General features: G+C 39.8%; 1 protein-coding gene across 3 annotated transcripts; it reads left to right on the top strand.

The window, feature by feature from the left end:
• The first annotated feature begins 711 nt into the window (after window positions 1–711).
• On the top strand, window positions 712–25,010 carry LOC130201365 (abl interactor 2-like). Of its 3 annotated transcripts, none has more exons than XM_056426341.1 (11): window positions 712–828; window positions 6,962–7,129; window positions 10,673–10,849; window positions 11,732–11,749; window positions 12,425–12,528; window positions 15,265–15,417; window positions 17,148–17,272; window positions 19,346–19,510; window positions 19,694–19,774; window positions 19,895–20,077; window positions 20,318–25,010. In XM_056426341.1, exons 1-11 carry the CDS (start codon window positions 712–714, stop codon window positions 20,491–20,493), a joined length of 1,467 nt encoding a protein of 488 aa, XP_056282316.1. In that variant the 3' UTR covers window positions 20,494–25,010. The 3 variants fall into 3 exon arrangements, with proteins under 3 accessions (XP_056282316.1, XP_056282332.1, XP_056282323.1); XM_056426357.1 differs by having other exon boundaries at window positions 19,925–20,077; XM_056426348.1 differs by lacking the exon at window positions 11,732–11,749.
• Window positions 25,011–25,393: the final 383 nt, after the last annotated feature.

Below are 25,393 nucleotides of genomic sequence, written 5' to 3' on the forward strand. Positions count from 1 at the left end.
TTAAGAGAGGTGGCTTGTTGTAGGCAGTAATCACCCCTTCTTAACCAGAAAGGTCTTCAATAAGGCAAGGGGAGAAATACCTGAACCTAATTTGAGGTTCTTACTTCAAAGTAGTATTTCCATCTAATGCTACTGTATGCTTTATATTGTACTGTTTAGTGCACATTTACATTTACACATAGAACATGTTGATCTCCTGCAGTGAGAGTGTGGAAGTATCCTTGAGCAAGACACTGAACCCCTAACCACTCCTGGTGAGGGGTTGGTAGCCTCTACCTAAATGCAGACCATGTTGAAGACGATCATTTACTTATGAAAAAATATTTAAATACTACTTCCACCACTGGAAATTGTCAAGCTTCTCAATGGAGTAGTCCTATCTCATTTACATCGTGCAGTTTTCTTTTGACGAAGTTCACATGAACGCTACATGAAACTGATGGAGTTATAGACGCGTAATACTTAAGAGACTTGGAGACATAATTAGCTGTTTTCATAAGGAATTCAACAATACTCTTGATTACTGCCAACATTGATACCATGTTTGTATTGACAAGCTCCTCGCCTATTGAAATCTCAGAGAAAATTCAAAAAACCCCGTCGTTCTCGTTATGTCGTATAATAGTTGTGATATCGCCCACACTCCGTGAAGGCAGCGGGACACATCCAGTCAGCGCGCGCTGCGGCCGTTAGTAGTAAAACCATGCAAAGATGGCGGAGCTACAAATGCTGCTGGAGGAGGAGATTCCTGCGGGACGGAGAGCTTTACTGGACAGTTATACCAATCTGGAAAGAGTAGCGGAGTACTGCGAAAGCAACTATGTCCAGGTACATGCTAGTGTTTAAACATAAGGTGTTTACGGCAAGTGAAAACAGGACAAATCGGGGTAATGTTCGCATGGAGTGGGCGGATTGGTGAGTGGAGTGATGGAATGACAGCACCAGCTCCGTTATGCGACCGTGAGGGTTTCTAGGAAAGAAGAAAAAGTCACGCCGGATTAAATTTAAATAATGACCTCTCGAGCGACTGCACAGTTTAAACCTGAGAGTACATTCTGCTACAAAATATTCCGACAAACACTTTTGCTTTTATGGAAATTCAACTTTCCCCCCATTGTTTTCACTCTGAAACGGGACTGTTTGAACGTGATACGTAATTAGGTTATTCCGTTTTCAAAGTAACTGCTAAGCTGTTTTCCGCTATGTTATGTTATTTGGTTGAAAGAGCGCTTAATGTTTATTTTCATCTCTTGATACATCTTGTATTGAGAAATGCAGAGAAGGGTTCATCACACGGAGATGTTTCAAGGAGGGAAAGGATGGCCCGGTTCAAACTCGGCCACAATGTTGTTGTAATAATTACTTAAATACTTGATTTCAGTGAGAACATATATCTTCTGTGGATTTTGCTGGACATAATTACTGCGATCATTGTTGTTCCATTATAGTTACGTTATAATAATAATAACAACAACGTTGTTGTAGATTAACTCTCTGTCAATGGAGGAGGAGGTGTTTTGACCAGGTAAAAGCAAATCGAGATCCAAATAAATTCTCAAATAAATAAACATGTAAAGTCAGCAATTTCTATGTGTATCACCTGGACATTGCCTTCAAATGGTCACCAGATTTGTAAATAACAGCTGCAAGGTCCACAGCAACAAGACTTTCTCAAGTTATTTTGTCAAACCAACAGTTCAAAACCTAAATATATTCCGTTTATTAACTTGTTGGAGAAAGAAAAAGTAGCACGCTAAGTAATATTTAGCATTTTTGCTTGAAAAAAGATTTGTTATGAATTATATATATATATATATATATGTGTGTGTGTGTGTGTGTGTGTGTGTGTGTGTGTGTGTGTGTGTGTGTGTGTGTGTGTGTGTGTGTGTGTGTGGGCAGCAAAGACTGTTATGGACAACTGTTCCTCCTCAGTTGGCTTTAAATTAACACCTGTTCATCTTCAGATGTCATCTTCATCGCTCTCCTGCAGCAGTCAATCAACAAGACCAGCTGCATTCACCAATTATCCAACCGCCTGACTTTTGAAAAGGCAGACTGACTGTCTGTTCTTTCACGTTTCCTTCCTCTTTCTTTCTCTCAAATAACTCCAAACACTCCTTTCTCTCTCTGAATCATAGCATCGTCCTCTCTGCATCACACCACATATTTCTGAATAAAAAGGCTATTTTGTAGTTCATTAGCTTGTTCATAATACGTACCCAAATGGGGTGTAACAGGCTAACCCGTTGCCCACTGGATGGCCTACATTCCCGCTGCCAGCAGATGATGTGATTACATAATCCAGTAGTTGAGCTTTTGATCTTGTTTTATGGACTAAACATTTGGATTCAATGTTAACCCTTGTTAAACTCTGTGTGACCCCCCCCCCCCTCTTGGACACTCTGGATTAGATATGTCCAGATTTTGTTTTAATGCTGCGCAGCTGCTTCTCGTTATACTATTAATGATAATAACAACCACAGTACTTTGGCACAGATGTTTACATCCTGACAATTATGTTGAAATATGCACTTAAAGTTTATTTAAAATTACCCACAGAAAAACCAAAGTTTGAGTTTTTTAGAAAGGGTTCCAGCCCTACCGGACATTGTCCAGAAGGACTTATTGCAAGAACCAAGGTTGACCAAAAAAAACCACCTCCCACAGCTTGTAGGTTTGTAAACTGACAGAAATGCAATATCCATGAGCTGAGGAAACTGAAGCAGAAACACAAGATACAACTCATGCATCCATCAGCCTAATTATCATTTTGTTCAAAAAACATCAACCCACCTCCTTTTCTGGGTCTTCCACAGCTGGTACCAGTTAGCAGAGGTAGTCATAATGTAACTTGACCTGCTGCTGCTCATTGAAAACACATGGTACCACTGCAGGAGGTGTGCGTGTGCGTGTGTGTGTAAGCTTGGAAACCTTGGTGCCAGAAGCAGCTCCTGCGGGGGCGTTTGGAAAGAAAGGGTTTGTTTTCAGAAACTTGGCAGTTTTAAACCTGAGCAGATCACATGACGGTTTCACATTTCATCCCAGCGAGAGATAAACTATTTTTGTAATGTTCTTAATTAGTTTGATGTTTTCTTCCACTCGTTCCCTGTTATAAGTTTTGTTTGGGAGGTAGTTTTTAATAATTGTCTCAGAGCAGAGGGTGTCTGTCGTACGCTGTACACATTGCAAAGCCACTTGATGCAAGTTTGTGATACTGAGCTATATAAATACATATTAACTTGAGTAGTTGACAGCCTGTCTGAAGCAATTTTAATTATGAGTTAAATTCACTTGTTTAGAGTCTTGATTTTCTTGGGTGCTTTAAAGGCTTCAGATGACAGCTATGAATGAATTAACCACACACTAACTTAATTTCCATCAAGTTAATGAGAAACCCGTCACGTTTGTTTAAAGCAAATTGAAGGCGTCTTCCTCAGCCCTTGTATTGAAACTGGTCTCCATGTTTCCTCTTCTTGTGTCAGACAAATGCAATGTGTTTTACGGCAAATATTTACAGCTCAGCAGTCTCTACTTCAGCTTCAATTTCCTTTAAACTAGAGAGTTAGCTTGTGATATTACGTAGTAATTATGTGATAAAATGTAGATCGCTTTATCTGCGTTAGAAGTTTAAACACCTTCTGTAGCGCATAAGGGACCTGTCCTTGTAAGGTAAAAAGAGTGGCTGTGTGTGTGTGTGTGTGTGTGTGTGTGTGTGTGTGTGTGTGTGTGTGTGTGTGTGTGTGTGTGTGTGTGTGTGTGTGTGTGTGTGTGTGTGTGGATCTCGTTCAGAGCCAAAGAGAATAGCTCTTCAAGGAGTAATGAGGTGTATCTGCCTTGACCCACACAGCTTCCTCTCTGTCACACACTGCTATGCATGGTTAGTAAGTAGAGTCTGTGTGACGGTAATGGCTGTCATTTGCAGATTTAGGCGGGACACACACAGACACACACACACACACACACACACCGGTCTGGATGTACTTCAGCCACCAATATTTATTTGCGAGTCTCAGTTTTTTTTTTGGTGCAAGTTTTACATTCAAATACATAGTTGTCGGAAATATTTTTATCAAAAAGCCCATGTTTATTTGGGCATCGAGGTTCATTTTGACATCGGGAACTCATATCCAAACTAAAGGTTCATCTACACGGCTAATCCCAAAGCTTTCAGCCGTGTGCCGCGGCTGTGGGAATCGTAGGTGAACCTTCAATGTGCATCCATGTCCATCCGAGGACATACTGTGCTCCATGAAAGAAACTCTGACTCTCTGATGTCGGAGCCGTACTTGAACGCGACACAGGCAGGAGCACTTTAAAGAGCGCTTCTGCCAGTGTCACCTGCCCATTGGTCGACCTCCGCTAAACACGTTTTAGAATTGTTTTACCAGAAATGTTTGTGTTGTTTTTCAGCATTTAAAGGAACATTCTAAAATAAAACTAATCTACTAAATTCACTCACATATATATGCCAGTATATTTTGCCTCCACCCCTTGAGGCAGTCTATTTTCAATTTTAGTGAAGAGCCACTTCTCTGAGTTTTGCTGAGCACTTTGAATTAAAGTGAAATTATCAAACCACAACATCAACATGGAAAGAGCTAGTCCACATTAAAAAAACAGCGCAATTTAAGATCTTGTAAAGAAGGAGCGGCTAACTCTGGGACTACCCTCCCTCACTTTAATCTGGAGTTTTTGCATTTATTTACCAATCAAATAGCCTAAAGGCACTACTCCACTCGCAGCTAAAAAGTTGTTGATACTTCATATTCGCTCTCTCTCTCTTTCTGTCTCTCGACCATTCACATGCTAATGTTAAACACAGAGCGGGCACCAGTGGTACCCACACATCAGTGGGCTGAAGAAAGCAGACGGCGATGGTAGATTATCAGTTAAATAATCAGGTGACTATAAACTATCATCTTTTGTAGCATGAAGAAGACAAACCCAAAACACTCAGTTTGTAGCGTAATACTGTTTTACCGCCTCATTTGGAACAACTGAACAGCAGGAATGTGACGGTTAGATTTGAGTGTATCTTCATTAAAAAAAAAAGTAGGTCAGTGGAGTCAGATTGTGCGTATTAATCTATGTAAATCTGATTTTAGTCATGTCATAGGACCTCATACAATTAGCTGTAATGGAGAAAGAAAATATTACATTCATGTCTCCGATGCTCTGCGCGGTCCTCAGGCCAGAGAGGCAGCCCTCCAACTAGGTCACCGCTAATAAGACATCAGATGGCTGATGGGAAAGAGAAAATAAGAGATGTAATGAGGATGATGTGATAAAGAGAGAGAGTAGTGGAAGGGGAAGAGAGATTAAACAGGGAAAGAAGACTGGACTGAATAGAGTTATAGTTAGTTCAGGTACCCAGTCTCTAAATAAAGAGTCCCATTATTATCTGACGGGTACCTCTTTATAAATAAATCTACACTTTAGAGATGGGCAGTGGTGAAAGATTCAGATCTTTAGTTGTAAAAACAGCGAGAATTGGGACGCGTGGGCGTTTGTGTCGCGGTTTCGGTCGTGAACCGTTACACCCTCAGACTGTTTGGACCTTTGTTTACATTGTTTATAAGAGAGTGTTTGAACTCTCGCCTAATTTAGTCCTTTCTCCCTCGTCCTGGTCCTTATCCAACAACGTGGGGAAGGGAGTCGTGGGTGGATGCCGACAATCCTGGACAACACCACTTTAGAGATATACGTACTGTATACTCGTACTAGTTTATGTCCAAGGACATAAGGTGTCTTATGTTGTACAGATGGTAAAGACGGAAATGTGTTGTGATTTACACATGAAATTGCATTTAAAATGTAATTGAATATATTCTTGAGCGATCCAATCAAATGCATCTCGTGACTGTACTCTAATTATTCAGTTCCGCCAAGAAGCCCATCAGAATGAAGTATTTCCTTTCGTCATTCTGTCATTAAATAAATAACTGTGCGTGTGAATGTGAGTGTGTGTTTGTGTGGATTAGAGACATACACACATTGGTGTCGTTGTGTTTCTTGTCAACCTCGGGCATTACTGAGTTAGACCTGACCTACATCATGCTTCAGCACACACACACACATCAGTGTGTATTTGTGTACTGTCTGTGCTGTATTGTGTACTCGTACAGTATGCATGTTGCACACACACACAAATGAACTACTCTTACATTTGGTGACATATACTGATGCTCATTTTCAGACCTCTTGGCCGTGTTTCCTTTTGCCGTCCATGGACATCATGCTGTTATCTTGATTAAGACCTTCAGGTGGATTCTTTAGGGTTTGTGAAGTAATGTGCATTTGTCTCTATAGTTGATGTCCTTTTTATACGGCAAAATATAAGGCCGCACTAACTCTTTTTTATATATAGACCAAGCAGTTATCGATTGATAGATTAATGGAGGTTGAAATTAATTGTTAGATGCTGCCATAATTCCATATATTTCCAATTACTTTCTTTAAAAATAGAAAAGAAGTTATTAAGAAAGACAGAAAGAGATTTTAAAAAGGGAAATAAAGAAATTAGGCATCAAAGAAGTGCTGTACACAAATAATATATGTCTTGTGAAGCCAAATTATTCTATTTATCCCTGCATTTCTTATCTTTTAATGTATCGCAGTTGTTGTATTAAACGATGATTTAGTCCATGGTTATCGGTAGAGACGCCTGATGTGTATTCATCCATGACATGACACCTGTCATATGCTGGAGTAAACCAACATCTCAGCCTTCATGTTGAGCTGTCCCCGGGGTGTCATGGGTAGTAACCCCGATACCCAATGTTTTGATGAAAAACTAAAAGACAACAATATGCTTCAAAAAAAGTCGCACGTTGGGTCTTTATTTTGCTCACGTGTGTCCTTCATCCCTTGTGTTGATGATCTGCCACTGCTGTTTTCTTCTGTGAGAATGAAATGGTGGCACCGGTGCGACTCCCGTCCTGAATCTGTCTTCTTCCTGCAGTCCGCAGACAAGGAGCGAGCGCTGGAGGAGACGAAGAGCTACACCACCCAGTCTCTGGCCAGCGTCGCCTACCTCATCAACACGCTGGCCAACAATGTGCTGCAGATGCTGGACATCCAGGCCTCGCAGCTCCGCCGCATGGAAAGCTCCATCAACCACATTTCACAGGTCTGGTGGGAACACACGAGGACCCTGTGCCCTCAGTTTGGTTCATACGTAGTTATATAATCACTGGAGCAGACTGCATAGGGGCTTCTCCAAATTAATTTTTTTTTTTATAAAGTAAAAAAAACAAAAAACTCATTGTCATTCATCTAATAATATATTTTTTTTCTTCGTGGTAAATTAAAAATCCGGATTCTCCCCCATTAGCAACACGACATAGATTAGACGAATAATAAATCACATTTTAATTTCTCCAACCCCCATTTCCTCGATAACCTAACCCAGGTGTCTACAGCCACACGGCTGCTGAAGAATATTGTGTTATTGATAAACAAATTGCTTTTTAAACCTGAAATCTGTGGGCATGCATGAATCATTAGCGTGGACACAGTGAGAGTATTCATGGGTGAAAGCACACACAATATGTAATCGTGTGAATGCAGTCTCACTTGTGTTCTCCGCTCTGTGGATGCTGCTCTCTTCACTGCGTCTTGCCAAATGTAGCCCATAATTCATTCTCAAGAGGACATTGCTCTTACAAAATCCCAAAGCATGCAGCAGTAGTAAACTGCAGTGAATTAACAGCGAAAAGTGGAAAGAGTGCAGAAAAAATTATATATTTATAGTTTTCCACTCTGCCTTCTGCCCACATGAGAGTTTGATGTTTGTATGTTTTTCAATGGGGTTGTGAACTAAATGATTTAATGGCCAGTATTAGTGTCAATGAACTATAGCTGAATACATTTTCTGGTGACTTCATATATATTGTGAGATCAACTGACTTAACATTTCAGGAGCAGTTAATGATGTAAGTTAAAATAAAAAATCACAGCATTTTCAATCTGCAGATGTTCATATGAATGTCATAAACACCGTTACTCTGACACAGTCTTAAAACCTCGAGACTGTTAGAATCATGTCGACAGACGGATGGATGAATAAGCAGGTTTCTCAATGTTCTATGAAAGGGAATATAATTAAAACGAGGATAAGACTTCAAACCAGGACACTCATTTGCATGTTAACACACAGCTAATTGAGTACATTTAAATGGACGTTTAAAGTTGGTTGCTGCAAAAAAAGTATCCAGTTTACTTCAGCTCATTGAAGGAGACCATCTAGGAAGACAAAGGAAAATCAAGACTCTTCTTCATGTTCGTCAGCTGGTCAGACAAATAAATCCATATGTCGGTGTGAAGCATCACCGGTTGTCTGATCAGGTTATGCAACACTCTGCACCCACGCAGCGCACCACGCTGGATATAGACGACAAACCATTTAGCTTTGCGCTCGCTCTCTCTCTCAAATATTGTGCCGTTAGTATACTTCAATAACACTGCATTCATATTCCGAGACAAACTCACGCATCATCCATACGAGTACACGTTGCTCAGTGCACTCTGTGTTGAGATTCATTATTTAACACCAAATGTAGGAACGTTCATTAATTAAACATTCCCTATACCTTATATACAGTACTTAAAAGAATACAACTGTCCCTAAACAGCACTTAAAGGAATAACACTAGTATTCAGTGGTACAGAGGATCCATTCTCCTCCTCAGACCTCGGTATAATGAGAATAAACTCTGCATGCAGAAATAATGAGATGCTTCTCTCTGTTATGTTAAGCCAAGGCTGTGATTACACGTCATAATTACTGCTTTCAGTTCAGTGAGACACAGTCACATCTGTTTCGTAGGCGCACATGAGGCTCCCTCTCATGAAGAATAAAAGTGAGATAAGCTTATATAATCCATTTTTCTTTTTAGGGTATACAGACAAACATATGTGTCAGTAGGATGTCTTTAAATGTTTCATTTCTTACTTATGAACGAAACCTCGTGGTCCCCTTGCCCCCGATCGGTGTTAGAGTTCCTGTGCGTACGGTGTCGTAATCATAGTAACCCTCGTGATGAACCCTCGTGGTGTCGACTGTTTTAGAAGTGTCACTTTTCTCATCCCCGATGCGTGCATGGATCTGAAATAGAGGTGTGAATCCGTCAGTATCTCACAAATCGATTCCATTTTGATTGTTGGTTGGTTGGTTTTGATATTCTCAATTCCAGATTTGAATTCCATTCTCAATTCAGTAGAAACAGGTCATTTGAGGTCCGCTGTGTGCTAACTCATGTGGCGTGGCAAATTATGGTATGATTATGGAGGTTTTATATTTGAAGATAACAAAGAAAAGTTATATTGTGTAAACACACAAAGACAAAATGAGCATTTCTTCAGACTTAACCTGCACAAATTCACTCTTTTTTTTAAATAAAAAGCTTTTTGTAATTCACAATTATTAGGGACTCAAGAGTAACAAGTTCAAGTTATACAAACAATAAGAATAAAATGTTACTAATAGTTACTCCTAGTATTTTTTTCTTTCTTTCAAATCAAAATAGTAATTTTCCATTTTGATTGGCTGTTTTTATCAGATTAAATATAGATTTTAATTTAGAATATTTATTGACAGAATGTGTAGATTACTGTCCAAGTTGTGTATAGATACAACATCTTGGAAAAGAAGGATGTGGATTCTTACATGAATATATTTTCATATATTTCCGTAAATTTTCTTATAATGCAACAATGAAAATTCAATCAACACTTAATCTGACTCAAGACTAGAAAAACAGGTGTTCAAGCACATGTGCAGTGTGAGAGGACAGAACCATTTGACATGTGAGGATTCACTCTCTAACATGTAGGTGTTTGACTGACAAAGAAAGACGTCATTACAACGAATGTCTGAAACTTTACAGACATTTTTTATAGACGATAACAGCAGTTATAAAAACACATCCACACACAGAAAGAATTTAGTAACCATTCGTACCAAAATGTCATCATTTATGTGTACGGAAATGCTTGCCTGCAAATGTTCCTTTTTAAATGCCTTAAAGCTCAATTCAACTTACGATGTACTTTGAGCGTCTTAAATGTCGTCTTATAAAAATATAACAATGTTTATTTTAAAGCTATAATACGAAAGATTATCATTGTTATATCAAACCTCATTTCTGACTGGAGGAACAGTAGAGTGGCAGTGAGTCTGTCCAACTATTGGATGGATTGCCATGACATGCTGTGCAGAAGATAAACCCGCTGAGTTTGATGGTCCGCTGACTTTTCCTCCATGTGGGAGACATTTTTGTTCCCCCCAGGATGAATTGTGATAACTTCGGGGGTTCTTCTGACTTTTTTATAGCGCCGTCATCAGGTCGACATTTAAAATGGTCCAGTACTTTGATCTATGACATTTCCCATCAGCCTGACCTGTACTACTGTTTACTATCATTTTGCGAATGTAAGCGTGCTAAACCAACTTGGTAAACAGAGCTGTTACACACGTGCATGTTAGCAGTCAGTTCGTGTTTGGCTCAAAGTACAGCCTCCAGAGCTGCTCGCTTGCCTGTAGATTATTGTTGTTACTCCAACAGGATTGAAACAATAATTTGATTTCAAGTTGGATAAATCACATCTCATCATTTCCTCCCTGTATTGTATTGAAGCAATGAAACTAACTTAGTCATCCTTTCTTTTTCAGACCGTTGACATCCACAAGGAGAAGGTGGCGAGGCGGGAGATCGGCATCTTGACCACCAATAAGAACACGTCCCGCTCGCATAAAATAGTTGCTCCGGCCAACGCAGAGAGACCAGTGCGCTACATCAGGAAGCCCATCGACTACAACATGCTCGATGACATTGGACATGGAGTCAAGGTGGGAATAATAACGAAAATAAGGAAGATACACGACCGTTCAAAAGTTTGGGGTCATCCAGACAATTTCGTGTCTTCCATGAAAACTCACTTTTATTTATCAAATGAATTGAAAATTTAATAGAAAATATAGTCAAGACATTGACAAGGTTAGAAATAATGATTAATATTTGAAGTATTAATTTTGTTCTTCAAACTTCAAGCTCAAAGGAAGGCCAGTTGTATAGCTTATATCACCAGCATAACTGTTTTCAGCTGTGCTAACATAATTGCACAAGGGTTTTCTAATCAGATATTAGTCTTCTAAGGCGATTAGCAAACACAATGTACCATTAGAACACTGGAGTGATAGTTGATGGAAATGGGCCTCTATACACCTATGGAGATATTTCATTAGAAACCAGACGTTTCCACCTAGAATAGTCATTTACCACATTAACAATGTATAGTGTGTATTTTTGATTAATGTTATCTTTATTGAAAAAACAGTGCTTTTCTTTGAAAAATAAAGACATTTCTAAGTGACCCCAAACTTTTGAACGGTAGTGTATATAAATAATAATATAGATGTTTTAGTGTTATGTAATTGGTTACATATAGAGTTTAGATACAGGTAGTCAAGTCTACACATGAGAGGTGGTTGTTGATCTTTTAAACATCACAACAACAGATATTATCTGTAGTTCCGGCACATCGAGCAAAGAGACGTGTAAATGTCGTCGTTATCTCTTTCTGTCTGCCTGTGCTTCATCTTAATCTGTTTTTCTGGGATGTTATTTATGCCTCGTGGTGTAATGTTTGCATGACGCACCGACACTAACCTAGAGACAACTTTCCCCCCCTCTTCTTCCTCCTTTTCTCATTGCTTTCATCGGTGCGTTAGTGGTTGTTGAGGTTCAAGGTAAGGATGCACCACACATCTGTACAAAATACCAGGATGTGATACTGAGGGAGGAAAAGAAGCCAAACTAAAGATGCATAAAGAAATTCCAGTAATAAACAAAGGGAATGATTGATCCAGTTGGTTGCTAGGTAAAAGTGAATTGTTACTAGTGCTGCCTTGTAGTGTTTTTGTGCGAGAACAGAAATTAACATTCAAACAGTCTTTTCATTATTTCATAACAGACCAACTCAAAAAGAGTCATACAAAATTAAATTATCCCCGTTGTTTATTATAATATCTGTAATTGGTCTAATTGACGCCCAGGAACACAGACTGGCCAATCATAGCACAGCTTCAGCCTTCAGTTTAATCCAACAACTAACTGCCCAACAGACTCTCGTGCAATCATTTCAGTTTTTCTTCAGGCTGGTTTTGTGGATTTCGAGCATATCATGGAAAAACTTGATGTATTAGTGATATTTTTAACCCCGAGAGGTTGGAAGGTGTTTCTAAGCACATCATTAACTGGCGTTAGAACTTCGATGCTTCCCCAGCGAGCGCAGAAGCGAAGGGTCAATGTGCACGCTCTTCATGATTCTTTTAGTTTGTGTTCGATAATGACAATGCTAAATAATTGGTCATGTTAATCATTTCAAGACATTATGATCATGTTAAAAAATGTATATTCTCCAGGTGAATGGCCAGCAGAACATGAAACTAGGAGGAGGCCTGTCCCGGTCCAACCCCCCCACCCAGAAACCACCCAGCCCTCCGAGGGCAGGCATGAGCATCTTAGGGTATGTACCCTAACGTACACACTCACACACACACGTAGACATTCACACACATTACCACACACTTTCTCTATGACATTTACTCATCTTTTCTCATCATGTGTTCTTCTGTGTTCACGGTTTTATTTCTAAGTGAACGCGATCCTCTGGTGTATTAATGTGTCCTGAATGTGTGAAAGACGTCTGAACAATGTGGCATTTTGTATGAAATGTTTTGATTTCAAAAGCCAATAGACGATTATGCAGACACAAATCCTCCTTCACAGAACTACAGATGTTCTTTGAGCTGATGTTCGAAACAAGTGGTGGGCCGCAGTTTGTGTGTGTTCGTCTCCTGCGGGAGGACAGGGGTTCCTGCGGCGAGTTTATTACAGATTAGACCCGGCAGAGGGGGGTGACATCACACTCAGACACACACACACACACACACTGAAACGTGGTGCTCAGAGGACGAGTAACGTCATGCGTTGTGAAAGCTTGCTGTGTTCTCAAACATCTAGGTCACCCAGCTGTATCTCTTCCTTCTTCTCTCTTATCTTTATCTCAATTTTGCTTCCTCTCTCAAAATCTTTTCATTTTCTGTTTGAGTCAGTCTGATCTTCAGTCTCATCCTTCATTCTTCTCTTTCACCTCCCTTTTCTCCTTCTTTCTAACCTGTCTCCTCTGACCCAGTGGTCCTTTAGCCAAGGTTACAAGATGAAAATGCGGAAGGTTATGTTTTGATCGGCGTGTATTTATTAATTAATTTATTTATTATTTATTTATTATTTATTTATTATGTATTTATTATTTATTTATTATTTATTATTTATTTATTTATTTGTATGCGTGTTATTCACATAACACAAAAAGTATTAAACCGAATCGCATGCAATTTGGTGAGATGATTGGTTATTATCCGGGGACCATTTGATTACATTTTGGGATCGATCAGGTCAAAGGTCAAGGTCATGAAAAGGTCAAAATCTTCTTTTTACCATAGCACGGTCAATTTATATCCAATTGGCATGCAACTAATGCAAACATTTTCATAATTCAATGCCCAATCTTGTGAAATGCGAAGGTATGCGCTCTACCGAGTGCCCATTCTAGTTGACATTGTACAACACAGGGTTGTGAGCCCAAATGCAAGAAATAAGCAAACGATTCAATAAAATGCACGATGGAAGATAAGTTTAGGAGTCTCGAGGCCTTAGCTTAGCTTGAAGGCTGGAAACCGGGGAATTAGTCTGGCAAAATGTCCAAAGGTAACAAAATCACCACCTGCCAGCACCTCTATTATATATAATTACCGTACTATTTTGCCGTGCGCAGTGACTTCCTGAAGTCCTGTGTTCACCGTTCTTTTGTCGGAGCATTAAACCAATACAATACTTAATACAGCACTTACTATGTATGTTATATAACTGTGTGTGTGTGTGTGTGTGTGTGTGTGCATGTGGTGTATGCGTGCGCATGCCTATGAGTGTGAAGCCAGGTAGCCAGCTGGTCGAGCGCCTCCTAAGTCCTCCTGTCGTCGTGTTCCTTCCTGTTTCCTGGACGTAACCTGCTGATCAGCCGGCTGTTTCTCCACAATAAACATTATTTCGGTGTTAGTGTTATGCAGCTGAAACTGTCAAATCACAAGTCGGTACATTAGAGAGAAGAAAAAAATGTGAAATACAAAAGTGTTACAGAATAAGAAGAGAAAGTGTTTGAGGATGCTGGAGAGAGTAAACAGAAGCAGCTCAGCACTTCTTCGGGAAGGAGCCAAGTCCCTCGAACACACAGCAGTGAGTTGGCATCAACAGCTCAAGTCCTTCTGTCTTCACACACATGCACACTCCAGCCCAGAAACACGCCAGCCCGTCATTTTGACTTTATATAACCGTTCTTATGTAATTCTTGTGTTTGTATTGCGCGCTTGTTTTAGGATTTACCCCGACAGAAAATTGTATTATTTATTATCAGCTGTATGCACATTATGCCCCACAAATGTTTGATGTCCTCTAGTAAAGGTGTGACTGGTCATATTGCAGAGTTATAACCTCGCTTGTTCTTCTTTCTACTGCAATAACTGACGTTATGTATGTTTTATTTTGGGAGAAATTCAAATCCAACTTACTCCTGTTTGTTTTCGGTCTAGTTTTTTATTCTCTAATCATTCTCAGTTGTCCTTTTTCTCTACAGTTTGTGATGCTGGAGGAGTCATAGTTCTCTAAAAATACATCCTGACCTTTAAACATGACCTTAAACCAATTTCTCCACTTCTCTGACAGCAAGGAGGCAAAATCCCAGCCCATACTTAATGTAGAAATCATTTGTAATTACATATGAATCATGATGTTGTGTTAATGTTCCCTGTTACCTTGAAATCCTTGACTTTGACATGTTTTATTTAACTATGACTGAAAGTTAATTCTAGAATACACTCTCTACTCTTTGGCGCTGGTGCTACAGCGTGTTAGAGCTACAGCGCCCTCCTGTGGCTCTTCACCCACATTATTAAAGTAAGAATCTAAAAAAGGATGTTTTAATGTTGCATCTGGTAAAGGTGGAGACTTTGGAATGGTTAAGTTTCTGATTTTAAAGTCCTGTTAATGTGACAATAATCATTTGGTCAAGATTAAAACAAACCTCAGCTCACAACTTGGTTTAACATGAAATTGCATTGTTTTGTTCCAGTCTCCCAAGTGGACCTGGTCATGGAAATATCTCCCCCATTAACCCTGTCTCCCCCCTCACCCCTGGCATGTACAGGAAGAACTCCCCCTACAGGACACTGGAGCCAGTCCGCCCCCCAGTGGTGCCCAACGATTATGTCTCCAGTCCCACCAGAAACAACGTGGCCATCGGACAGCTTCCCAGTCCGACCCGCACCGCCGCCCTCAACCACCGCCCCCGCACATACAGGTAGCCGGGTCGCCGTGTAAACGCGGCTGCCAGAACGGGTTTTCAGAGCTTTCCCATCTACTCTAATGCTTTTTCTGTGCTCCGCTTGGTCTGCAGTTCATTTACAAAAAGGCAGATGTTCAACACAACTGTATGTCTGGTTTGGGATTCCAGACTCTTCAATGCAATATGAGTTCCTGTTGAAGTTGTTCAAACATGATTCGTTCTAATCGAGACAAACAGATGTGTTGAAGATCATGAGAAGCATCCTCTCAGCGCATCCTCCTTTCTCAGCGTGCACAATCACAGACTAAAGCCCAGGACTTGGTTGACACCAGGAGAAACGGGTTGATACATTGGAATACTTTATTATTAAAGGATTGTTAATCGACTCTCTTGTCTGTGCATTTAGCGATGAGGCATAAAGACAGTAAAGAAACTGGTAGTGTTTATGCTAAGCTAAGCTAACCAGATGCCATCGGTCACCTCATATTCAGATGTAAGAGTGATAAAATATGATTTTGACCAGTGCTCTCAAGCATCTACGTGGCTTGTTGATGAGTTTGGACAAGACAAAGACATAATAACTGGAGCGACTTGCTGTTTTTCATAACTTTTGTTGACGAGTTCTCTCCTTTCTTTTGACTTTGTTGCTGAACTTCATCACAAACTCTGCTGCTGTCCAGTGTTTCCTCCGGTTTTATTCAGCGGTGATGCTCAGGGAGACGGGACACGGTTACTGCAGGGAACCCTGCTAGTTGATCATTAATGATGAAAAACATCTTTAACTTTTCTTCTTACGTTGCTGAGGAAGAAAGATACTCAGGAAATTGATGCTACAGTATGACACTTATCTTTCAATAGAAATTCGGTAAAAACACATTCGAATAGACATTAGTTCGTCTGAGCTGCTTCTCAGAATAGTTAAAAAGCAATTTACTTTCAAAATCCAGAGCAGAATTATGAACTGTTTAGTACTTAAACAACTTGTTTTAATACCTCCAGCAGTGACGGTCACTGTGTTGCAGCATCACTGCTGAGTGAACACAGAGGAGTAACTCTCTGCTTTCATCCTCACACCATCAACTAACTGATTTTCTCCTCATTCATATTCATATTCAGTTTTATTTTCTCAGCTTTTCTTCAATTTATGTAACTGTGGGCTTGTTGGTAAAAAGACAAACAGTTATATGATCTTTTCTGTCAAATCTCCACCTGTGTCTGTCCTGATCTGGAGCCTCCAGCCAATCAGAGTCTGTGTCTGCAGCTTCTTGTTGTTTCATTGCTTCTGTGCTGATGTTGACATCCCTCACTGCGGCTGCTTTTATCCTGACGTTTCTCTACAGGCTGGTGACTTCCTGTCTGTCTGTTTTTCTGTATTGTCTTTTGTTATTATCAATATCAGTTTGTCTTCCTGCCTCTTAAATCCTCTTTGCTTCTTTTCTTGATCTTTTTTTATCTGCTTGTGCGTCTTATTGAGTCGACTTGTCATGAAAGTCAAATTGGTTTCTTGTTCAGCGACATTCACATTGTTTTATGAACTCTCAATAGAGAAGCAAAGTCCTGCATTGGGACCTTATTTCAGGGAAAATATGTATTATAAGCATAAGCAAGAGACACACATTTTTGGTAATCCTGTTTGTGCCATCAATTACACATGCAGTGTGACATTTGTCAATTTAAGAGATTATTTTTTCAAACGTGTGTGTGTGTGTGTGTGTGTGTGTGTGTGTGTGTGTGCGTGTGCACAGTGGTAGCAGTGGGGGCAGCCATCCCAGCAGCAGCAGTCGGAGCAGCAGCAGGGAGAACAGTGGCAGCGGCAGCGTTGGCATTCCCATCGCCGTGCCGACGCCCTCCCCGCCCTCCACCTTCCCAGGTAACACGCACACTCAAAGATACACACACACACACACACGTCTACACCTAACATCTTTGCTTTCTTGCTTTTCATTTTGTAGACCTCTTTTCCTGCTTTGTTTTTATTTGTTCGGTCTTTTAGTTGGATTGTCTGTTTGATATTGAAATCAATATTCATTTAAACTTGACATCAGCTCATGTTTGTGAGCTGATGTCTGAATAACTTCTTGTAGAAACCGCTAATTGAGATATTTCCAGCTACGCTGTCGTTCTCACTTCCTTCCAGCTTATCGCCTCCTTCTTTTCCTTCCTTCCTTCCTCCCTTCTTTGAAGTTTCTCCCACTACTGGACCTGCTAGCTCTTCCTCCACTGCTCCTAACTCCTCCCCCTCCCCAACTCCTTCCTCCTTCTCGTCTTCTTCCTCCACCACAACCCTAACACAACCCAACGCACCCTTATTACTGAACTCGTCTTCGCAACACACCGACTCACCTCCTCAACCAAACCCACAATCAAACGCGCCCGCCAACACTTCTCCGGCCTCTAACCCCGCTCCCAGCACGTCCGATGTCGTTGTCTTTCCCGGAGAGCTGTCTCCTCTCCTTCCTCCTGCTCCTCCTCCTCCTCCTCCACTCTCCTCGTCTTCCTCCTCCTCACCTACCGAAGGTGAGTTTCTCCAACGACACCACCGCCTCCATCGCCTGCTCGCCTGCCTTCTCCCTTCCTCCATTCTCCATTTCCTTATCAAAGAAACACATCACGTGTTTTCTCTGTTGAGTTTTCATTACATTGTAGAGTGAACGTTGTAATGAGTGTGCGTTTACATGAATGGGGCTGATGTAATGTTCTTTTTAGGATTGAATTCCTAGGAGGGTAGAAACATGTGTTTTATAACTGATTATGTTCTCGATTGATCAATTTGTTTTTTTAATTATGCAAATTTTAAAAAAGAGAGAGAAAGCTGAGTCCAAGGTGACTTCTTCAAATGTCCAAAACCAGGAGATATTCAATTTTAAGGAAATACAAATCTTCCCCTGAGAGAATATTTGTCGTATTGACTTTAAAACATAATTCGAATTGATTTTCAAATGGTTGCAGAATAATTTTTTTAGCAATTGATTAATCAGCCTATAATTTTCTTTTTTGGATAGTTCTAGGTCGGCAAATCTCTGAAGCTAAGAGGTCTCTCTTTGACCTTTCTTAGATCACGTCATCATGTCCATTTCAGGAGTCACATCCTCCCAGAAAAACGTTAGTTCATATAAGATCAAAAGTTAAAGAAGGTAAACTTTCTGACATCCAGTATTGAGAGCAACTAAGAACACAGTGTGCCGAGGCTGCAGCGGTTACTTCACTGCGTCAAAGACATTTTTAATCTACATTTCATCTCATCGTCAGGTTGTTAACTGGATACACAACACGCAGTCGTTTCTTAAAACTCATTTTGTTCATTCGGCTGCTTGTTCATGTGTGGGTGCTTTAACACCGCATCGTTGCAGTAACACAGCTGAAATAACACATTTTGTGTGGAGCATCTCCGTTCATATCTGGTTGTTTGTTTCTCCTTGAGGCCTGAGAGCGGTCCAGAGAAAAAAAAATGTATTTCTGTTTTCAGGTTTACAGTAAAAAGATGAAAGTTGTACAGGTGTTTTCAAATTGTTGAGTGTTCAAACATTACATATGTCAATATAAAATGTATAGATATATTAGTACTAGATTTACACCAAACCTCTGTAATCTGTCAAAACATATATTGTATATATATATATACATATATATTTTATTTTGTATTTTATATTATACTTTGTATACTTTGCACAGTCATTGTATTATATTTGTTTGTGTGTGTGTATATATATATATACATATATGTTTCATTTTATTTATTTTCATATATATACTTCATTTTGTATTTTATATTTTACTTGTATACATCGATATCTTTCATCCCTGTTTTGTATATTTTATATTTATATTTTATTCTTGTGTGTTTAGTTTATTGGTGCTGCTACTGTGACGACAAATTTCCCCTTGGGGATTAATAAAGTATATATCTATCTATCTATCTAAACGCGTCCCTGTTCTGTCTCAGGTCCCATCGTCCCTCAGTTCTTCAGTATGAACCGGCCTCAGCCCCGTCAGCAGGCTCAACAGATGGGGGGGTCACTGCCATACCGCCGCCCCCCCTCTGTGACTGGTCAGCCAATCGTAACAGAGAACCAGGTCAACGGTGGTCCCTACGACAACCAAAGCCCAGGTATGTCCTGTGAAACACATCAGTCTGGGGAAGCTCCTACTGGGTGTGATCAGACTGTTACAGGTGAACTGGGCCTTCAATATTTTGGGAATCAGACAGAAAATATATTTCAAAATAAGGCCATTTATTTCTGTATTAAAAAGCTCAATCAGTAAATTATCTTGGATATGTTTGTGTTGGCAGCCTCCCCCCCGCCCCCCTCCCTCCTCCAGTTCAGCCCTCAGCTTCCTCTGATGGGTTTCGTTGCTCGAGTTCAGGAGTCCAGTAAGTAGTCACCTTCCACTATGTTTTCATCACAGGTTTCCGTTGTGCTTTATTTGATGAAATGTGTGTGTGTGTGTGTGTGTGTTTCTAAAATGTATAATGTACTTTCTGACCTCTCAGTCTCAGACGTCCCTCCTCCCCCTCATCCAGCCGCCGAGAGCCAATCGGAGCCCGAAGAGCCCCTTCTTTCTCCTCAGCCATTGGAGGACGGACACGAAGAGGATGACTCAGCGGTAGTGGAGTACTGCGACCCGTACGCTGAGGAAGACCCACCATGGGCCCCCAGAAGCTACCACGAGAAAGGTACGTATTGCTGTACACTACCAGCTTACAATTAGTTGTGTGTTGCATTGTGGGATCAACAACCTCACTCAGGCTGTCCGATCTCATTAACACCCTTCAATAGAAAACCTTTTCTGAAACCATCTCTGGCCTCCTCTCAATTGCTGCATTTGCTGTCTATGTCTATCGATGAAAATCAAAAAAATCCACAGGCATATTGATTATTATCAACAACATTGTGGTGTGTTTGTCGCCCTCTAGTGGTGGCCATCTACGACTACGCAGCCGACAAGGAGGACGAGTTGTCGTTCCAGGAAGGAGCGATCATCTACGTCATCAAGAAGAACGAGGACGGCTGGTACGAAGGCGTGATGAACACGACCACCGGCCTCTTCCCTGGAAACTATGTCGAGTCCATCATGCACTACGCCGACTGAGAACAAGGAGGAGTGTTTTGGTCTCCTGGTTCAGTCTCCGGACATGTGTTGTCTCACTCCAGTTCAGCTTCTTGGATCTGAACTAGAAGGGAAAAGTTGACTCGGCTCCCACTCGCACCAATCAATCAATCAATCAATCGCAAGCAAATCACAGCATGTGAAGAAAAATCGTAGTTTCACTTTAGTTTATTGGACGTAATCAGAAGCTGTAAGTGAGTATGAGCATCAGTTTGTTCTGTTTTATGAGCTACCCTCTCGAACCAATACGCCTTGCATTTATGGGTTTCTTAATGCTGGTGCAGTTGACGTGTTATTACTAAGTATTAATAAGGTCTCTTGTTGGCGAACTGAGAGGCTTTTCAGGCATCTTAATGGTCTTATTTGGTGTGAGTTTCATTCCAGATGTGTTTGGTGTGAAGGATTCAATGTTCCTTTTTTTTTTGCAGAAGGTCAGAGAAGTTTCTTTTGATCACGAGAAATGTGTGTATGAATCTCCACAGAAGAAGTTTGTTTTCTTGAAATCAAAAAATAATTATCTTAATCCTTCCATCCATCCATCCATTTTCAATACCGCTTCATCCTCATCAGGGTCGCGGGGGCGCTGGAGCCGATCCCAGCTGACATAGGGCGAAGGCAGGGGACACCCTGGACAGGCCGCCAGTCCATCTCAGGGCATTATTATTATCTTAATCCTTAGGGACTAAATGTGGAGGTGCGACAGGTACCTGTACCTGTACCTGTACGGCCCAATTCTAAAAATACCAAAATACAGCGTGTCTGGCTACAACGTGTAGTAACTACAATATGTAACTCTATAAATTGTGTTCAAAGGCCTAAGAGACTTTTAAAGTCAGACATTTAAACACGTTCTTCTGGTATCTTGATGGAAGAAGTGAAAACACTCCTTCTCATAACATGGAAATCATATTTTTTTTTCACCTCAACTTCAGCACTTTTTTTCAATCACGAATTGATAATTTTTGTTTACTTGAAAACAAATCTTATATTTGACAGGCCAAGATTAAAACAATAATAATGTGGTGTGAACTACATTCTGACATTCACAGTCTTTCCTCTGAGGTGAAACATTTAGGGATTATTACATATGGTGGGTCTGATTCTGAGAGTGAAAGGAAGCTATGCAAAAAAACTAAACACTTTAGTGCTGAAAACTAAAATCTGAGATTGTCTTTCTCCTTTCTTTGTATTTTCTTCCCCGTCTTCCTTCCTCTGAAGCCGTCTTACACACCGGCTCATTATCTCCGTCTGGTTTAGGGGCAAATACATTGTGTTTCCTGCGACTGCTTCACAATAAATGTCACGTTAGCACTGTAACTTAATCCAAATGTCATATGATTGCAGGAGTGTGAAGAGTGAAGCTAATAACAATCAGATCACATTTAGAAAAAGTCTAGAACCTGCCAGACTGTTTCAGTTATTTATGGACAGAAGTTATTTCAGGGTCTGGATGTCTCAATCATCTCGGAGCAGGAAATCATTCCGAACTGGCCGGAAAATTATCTCAGTGACGTGTTTTCTTCTACTTTTAACTCTATAAGTAAACAACTTATATTTGTCTAAGTTTCCCCCAAGAACTTCCACTCCTCCTTCCACTTTTTAAAGTGAACTCCTTATGGAGATCATCTTCTCTCTTTATCTCGTCATCTTCCTCATGCACGTCAACCTCACCTGCTTTTGTATTACTATTGTAAAAGCTCATTGCGATGCTGGTGTGTGGCTGGTGGTAACCGCTACACCTACAGTGCATAAGGAGGATTTATTTATATTTTACTTTCCTTTTGACTTTTGCCTTAACAGATATCTCAACATTTTACTTCCTCAAGAGCCTTACCTCCACATTATCAATGAGAAGAAGAAAAATGGGAATTAGAAATTAAAGAAAGCACGTAGCATCACAAAAGCGTAACACTATTGAAACTTCAGTCAAAGTAAGAACAGTAACAGTCAAACTCAGTGAAGCTGTGTGAATAAAGTGGAAGTCTTCCATCCGACACTTTTCCACTAAGATTTGTGCCATGAATCTTCATCGTCAGCTTCCTTAACGTCACACATCCGTCTCTGATGTGAAGTCTGTAACTTGAGCCTCTGTGTTCATTGAGGTGATGAAGCATTTCACCGCCAATAAAGAAATTACTTTAAATTCATCTGGTGGTCAGTAGAGGAAGAGATTTAATTTTGAATTATGTTTTTTGCCCAATCTGATTCTTGTTGTTATAGTTCTCACTATGATTTCTAAGAACGTAACTCAAACTTGACCAACTAAACCTTTACTTTGGAAGATAAATTAAACATAAGCATAAAAACATTATATTTAAAAGGAGCCAGTGGAGTTGTTGATAATTTAAACTCTACATTAATATCCCTAAAATAATGCTATTTAGATAAGATAGATTAAAAAAGTAGGAAAACTTGCATAAAATATAGAAATTATTTACTAATTAGTAGCTAAACAAAAGATAACCTATTATTACTTTCATTTATTTCTATGTGAATTACTAGGATCAGACGAGGTTGCCGTTTCCCTCTCGGCTTCCGCTGAAGCGTTGATCGGTTCATACCGAACGACACCGAACATATTTAATATGGATTCACACGTATTTGAAGTCTGACTTCTGAGCCTTTTCATTCCTTGTGGTTTTGCTGCCTCAGCCTTTGGACCTGTTGCCGGTGTTGAAGTTTACAGTGTGTCTGTCTGCATGCCTGATATCTAAATATATATATATATATATATATACATATATATATATATATATATACAGTATATAAAACTGAAATTTTTATTCAAAAAGGTTTTCATATTGATATTAATTTTTTTTCTGTGTTTTTTTCACCTATAATTGCTTTATGGTCTCTAGTTTGATCAGCTGGAGGTTGTAATGTTTTTTGTTTTTGTTCAGTAATGTTTGGCTGTAATCGCCCTTTAAAAAGACGTCCGTGTGTTTGGACTCCAGACTGACTCTCAGATTAAAGGTGGATATTTTTTGTGCCAGATATATATATAAATATATATGCAGGTGTGTGTGAGTGTGTGTGCAGAATGAACCAAACCTTCCCTTGTTGACTAAAGTGACGATGGACCTGAAACCATGTCTCCTTGTTGTACAGTGTTATTTAACTCTAAGAGGAAGACGATGATTCCCGGCTGCGTCTTATTTTCCTGAAGATGAAGAGCGCACACATTTTCAGGTGTGCCTTCAGCCTGAAAATGTGTTGTGCATGTCACCTCCTGATGCTGGTGACGCGCTGTTGATCTTGAGTCACAGATACAACCGACCGTGTGACATAAAGCAGAAACACTCAGCAGCCATGAGTGCGTTCAATAATTTGACCTTTTAGTGTTCTGAGAATTACAGGAAAAAAATAAGATGCATAGTTTCCTTTTCTATTCTTGAAAAACAAATGTGTTGCTCTCTTATAGTTGTAATGCGACAAAGACACATCATGTCTTCATGATGCACATTTCTTTGTAGATGGCTGCAGTGACTTTTCTAGCTTCTGTTATCTTTGATCAACCCTTGACAGATATTGTATTTATATCACAGCAAAGAATATTCAGTATAAGGCAATACACAAAATGCTCTTTATTGCACACTGATCAAGTTCAGCGCATAACGATGACATGTTTATTTAGGTATATGTTAATATTTATAGTGCATTAAAGTATATGGATTTAACACAGCCGATACATTCAGTCAGTATGCTTGTGATTATAAAGTCAAAAATAGTGCCGTTCATCGTCAGTGAGCACGTTTTATTCAAGAAATGCTTCTCTAGTTCATGTTTTTAAGCTGAATGAGATGCAGACGGTAAAAGGCAGAGTTCATGATTCAAATTCAACAAAAGGGGGTCGTCCCAAAAACTGCTAATCAGACTGAACTGTCATGTGTTCATGTACTGTTCAGTCTCACCATCGAGTTCGTAAAAAATATATTAGAAAAACAGGAATCCGCTTCATTTGTTGCCCTGCAGTTTAACCTTTAACTCCATGATTTGAGTTTGCCAGCTCCGTTCTGAGTCTGATTCCAGTTAAGAGGTTTGTGTACACATTTATTAAAGCCTAACAAACAGAAAACTTACGACAAAAGCTTAAAAAACAATATCAGGAGTCCTCTTAAAATCCAGGTGCACCGCTACAGGTGATGCTCACACGCCCTCTCTGCATAATGTGGTTATAATTCAGCATAATGGTGAGTTGAATATCCTCCGCGAACCGCCACCTTATCGTGGTGGAGGATTTGAGTGATGTCATCCTGAGGGCTATGTTTTTCGGGGCATCCGCCCCTGGTAGGATCACCCATGGCAACCGTTCTCGGGGGAGAGTCGAGACAGAGCGTTCACAGAATCTAAATACGTCACATGATTTAAGTTCCCTAATTACACTCAAGTGAACTCAACTGTTTGACATCTCTGTGTTCTTGGCTGGTGGAATAATTGCAGTATTGTGAGCAGTATTTAAAATTAATTAATGTCACCGTATTAAATCATGCAAACTGTAACCCTGTTATTGCTCATTATTGACATGCTAGACTGAAAAATATTAAATTAAAAAATAAATCCTTCCAAGCATTTAGTCCAGAAAATAATAAAATGTTGGTGTTGTTTTTTGTCCTAATAAAAACTTGTTTTTATTTTTCTTAATAAAAAACAACAGTGCTATACTTATTATAGAACTAATAATATAGCGTTTTATTTAAGTTTTCTAGTTAACCTTTTTTTTAAGCACAAGAAATGGAATACAACTCCAGATTAGTTCAGACAGAAGACAGACTGCAACCTGCCTCACAGTTGTACAACTATTTAAAAGTAATATTACAATTGAAGATTCGTGAGAATAATCGGCGACCTCTTACATTTTATAATTTATAGAAACATAATGCAA

The sequence above is a fragment of the Pseudoliparis swirei genome, chromosome 2 (assembly GCF_029220125.1).
Source record: "Pseudoliparis swirei isolate HS2019 ecotype Mariana Trench chromosome 2, NWPU_hadal_v1, whole genome shotgun sequence".
Classification (NCBI taxonomy): Eukaryota; Metazoa; Chordata; class Actinopteri; order Perciformes; family Liparidae; genus Pseudoliparis; species Pseudoliparis swirei.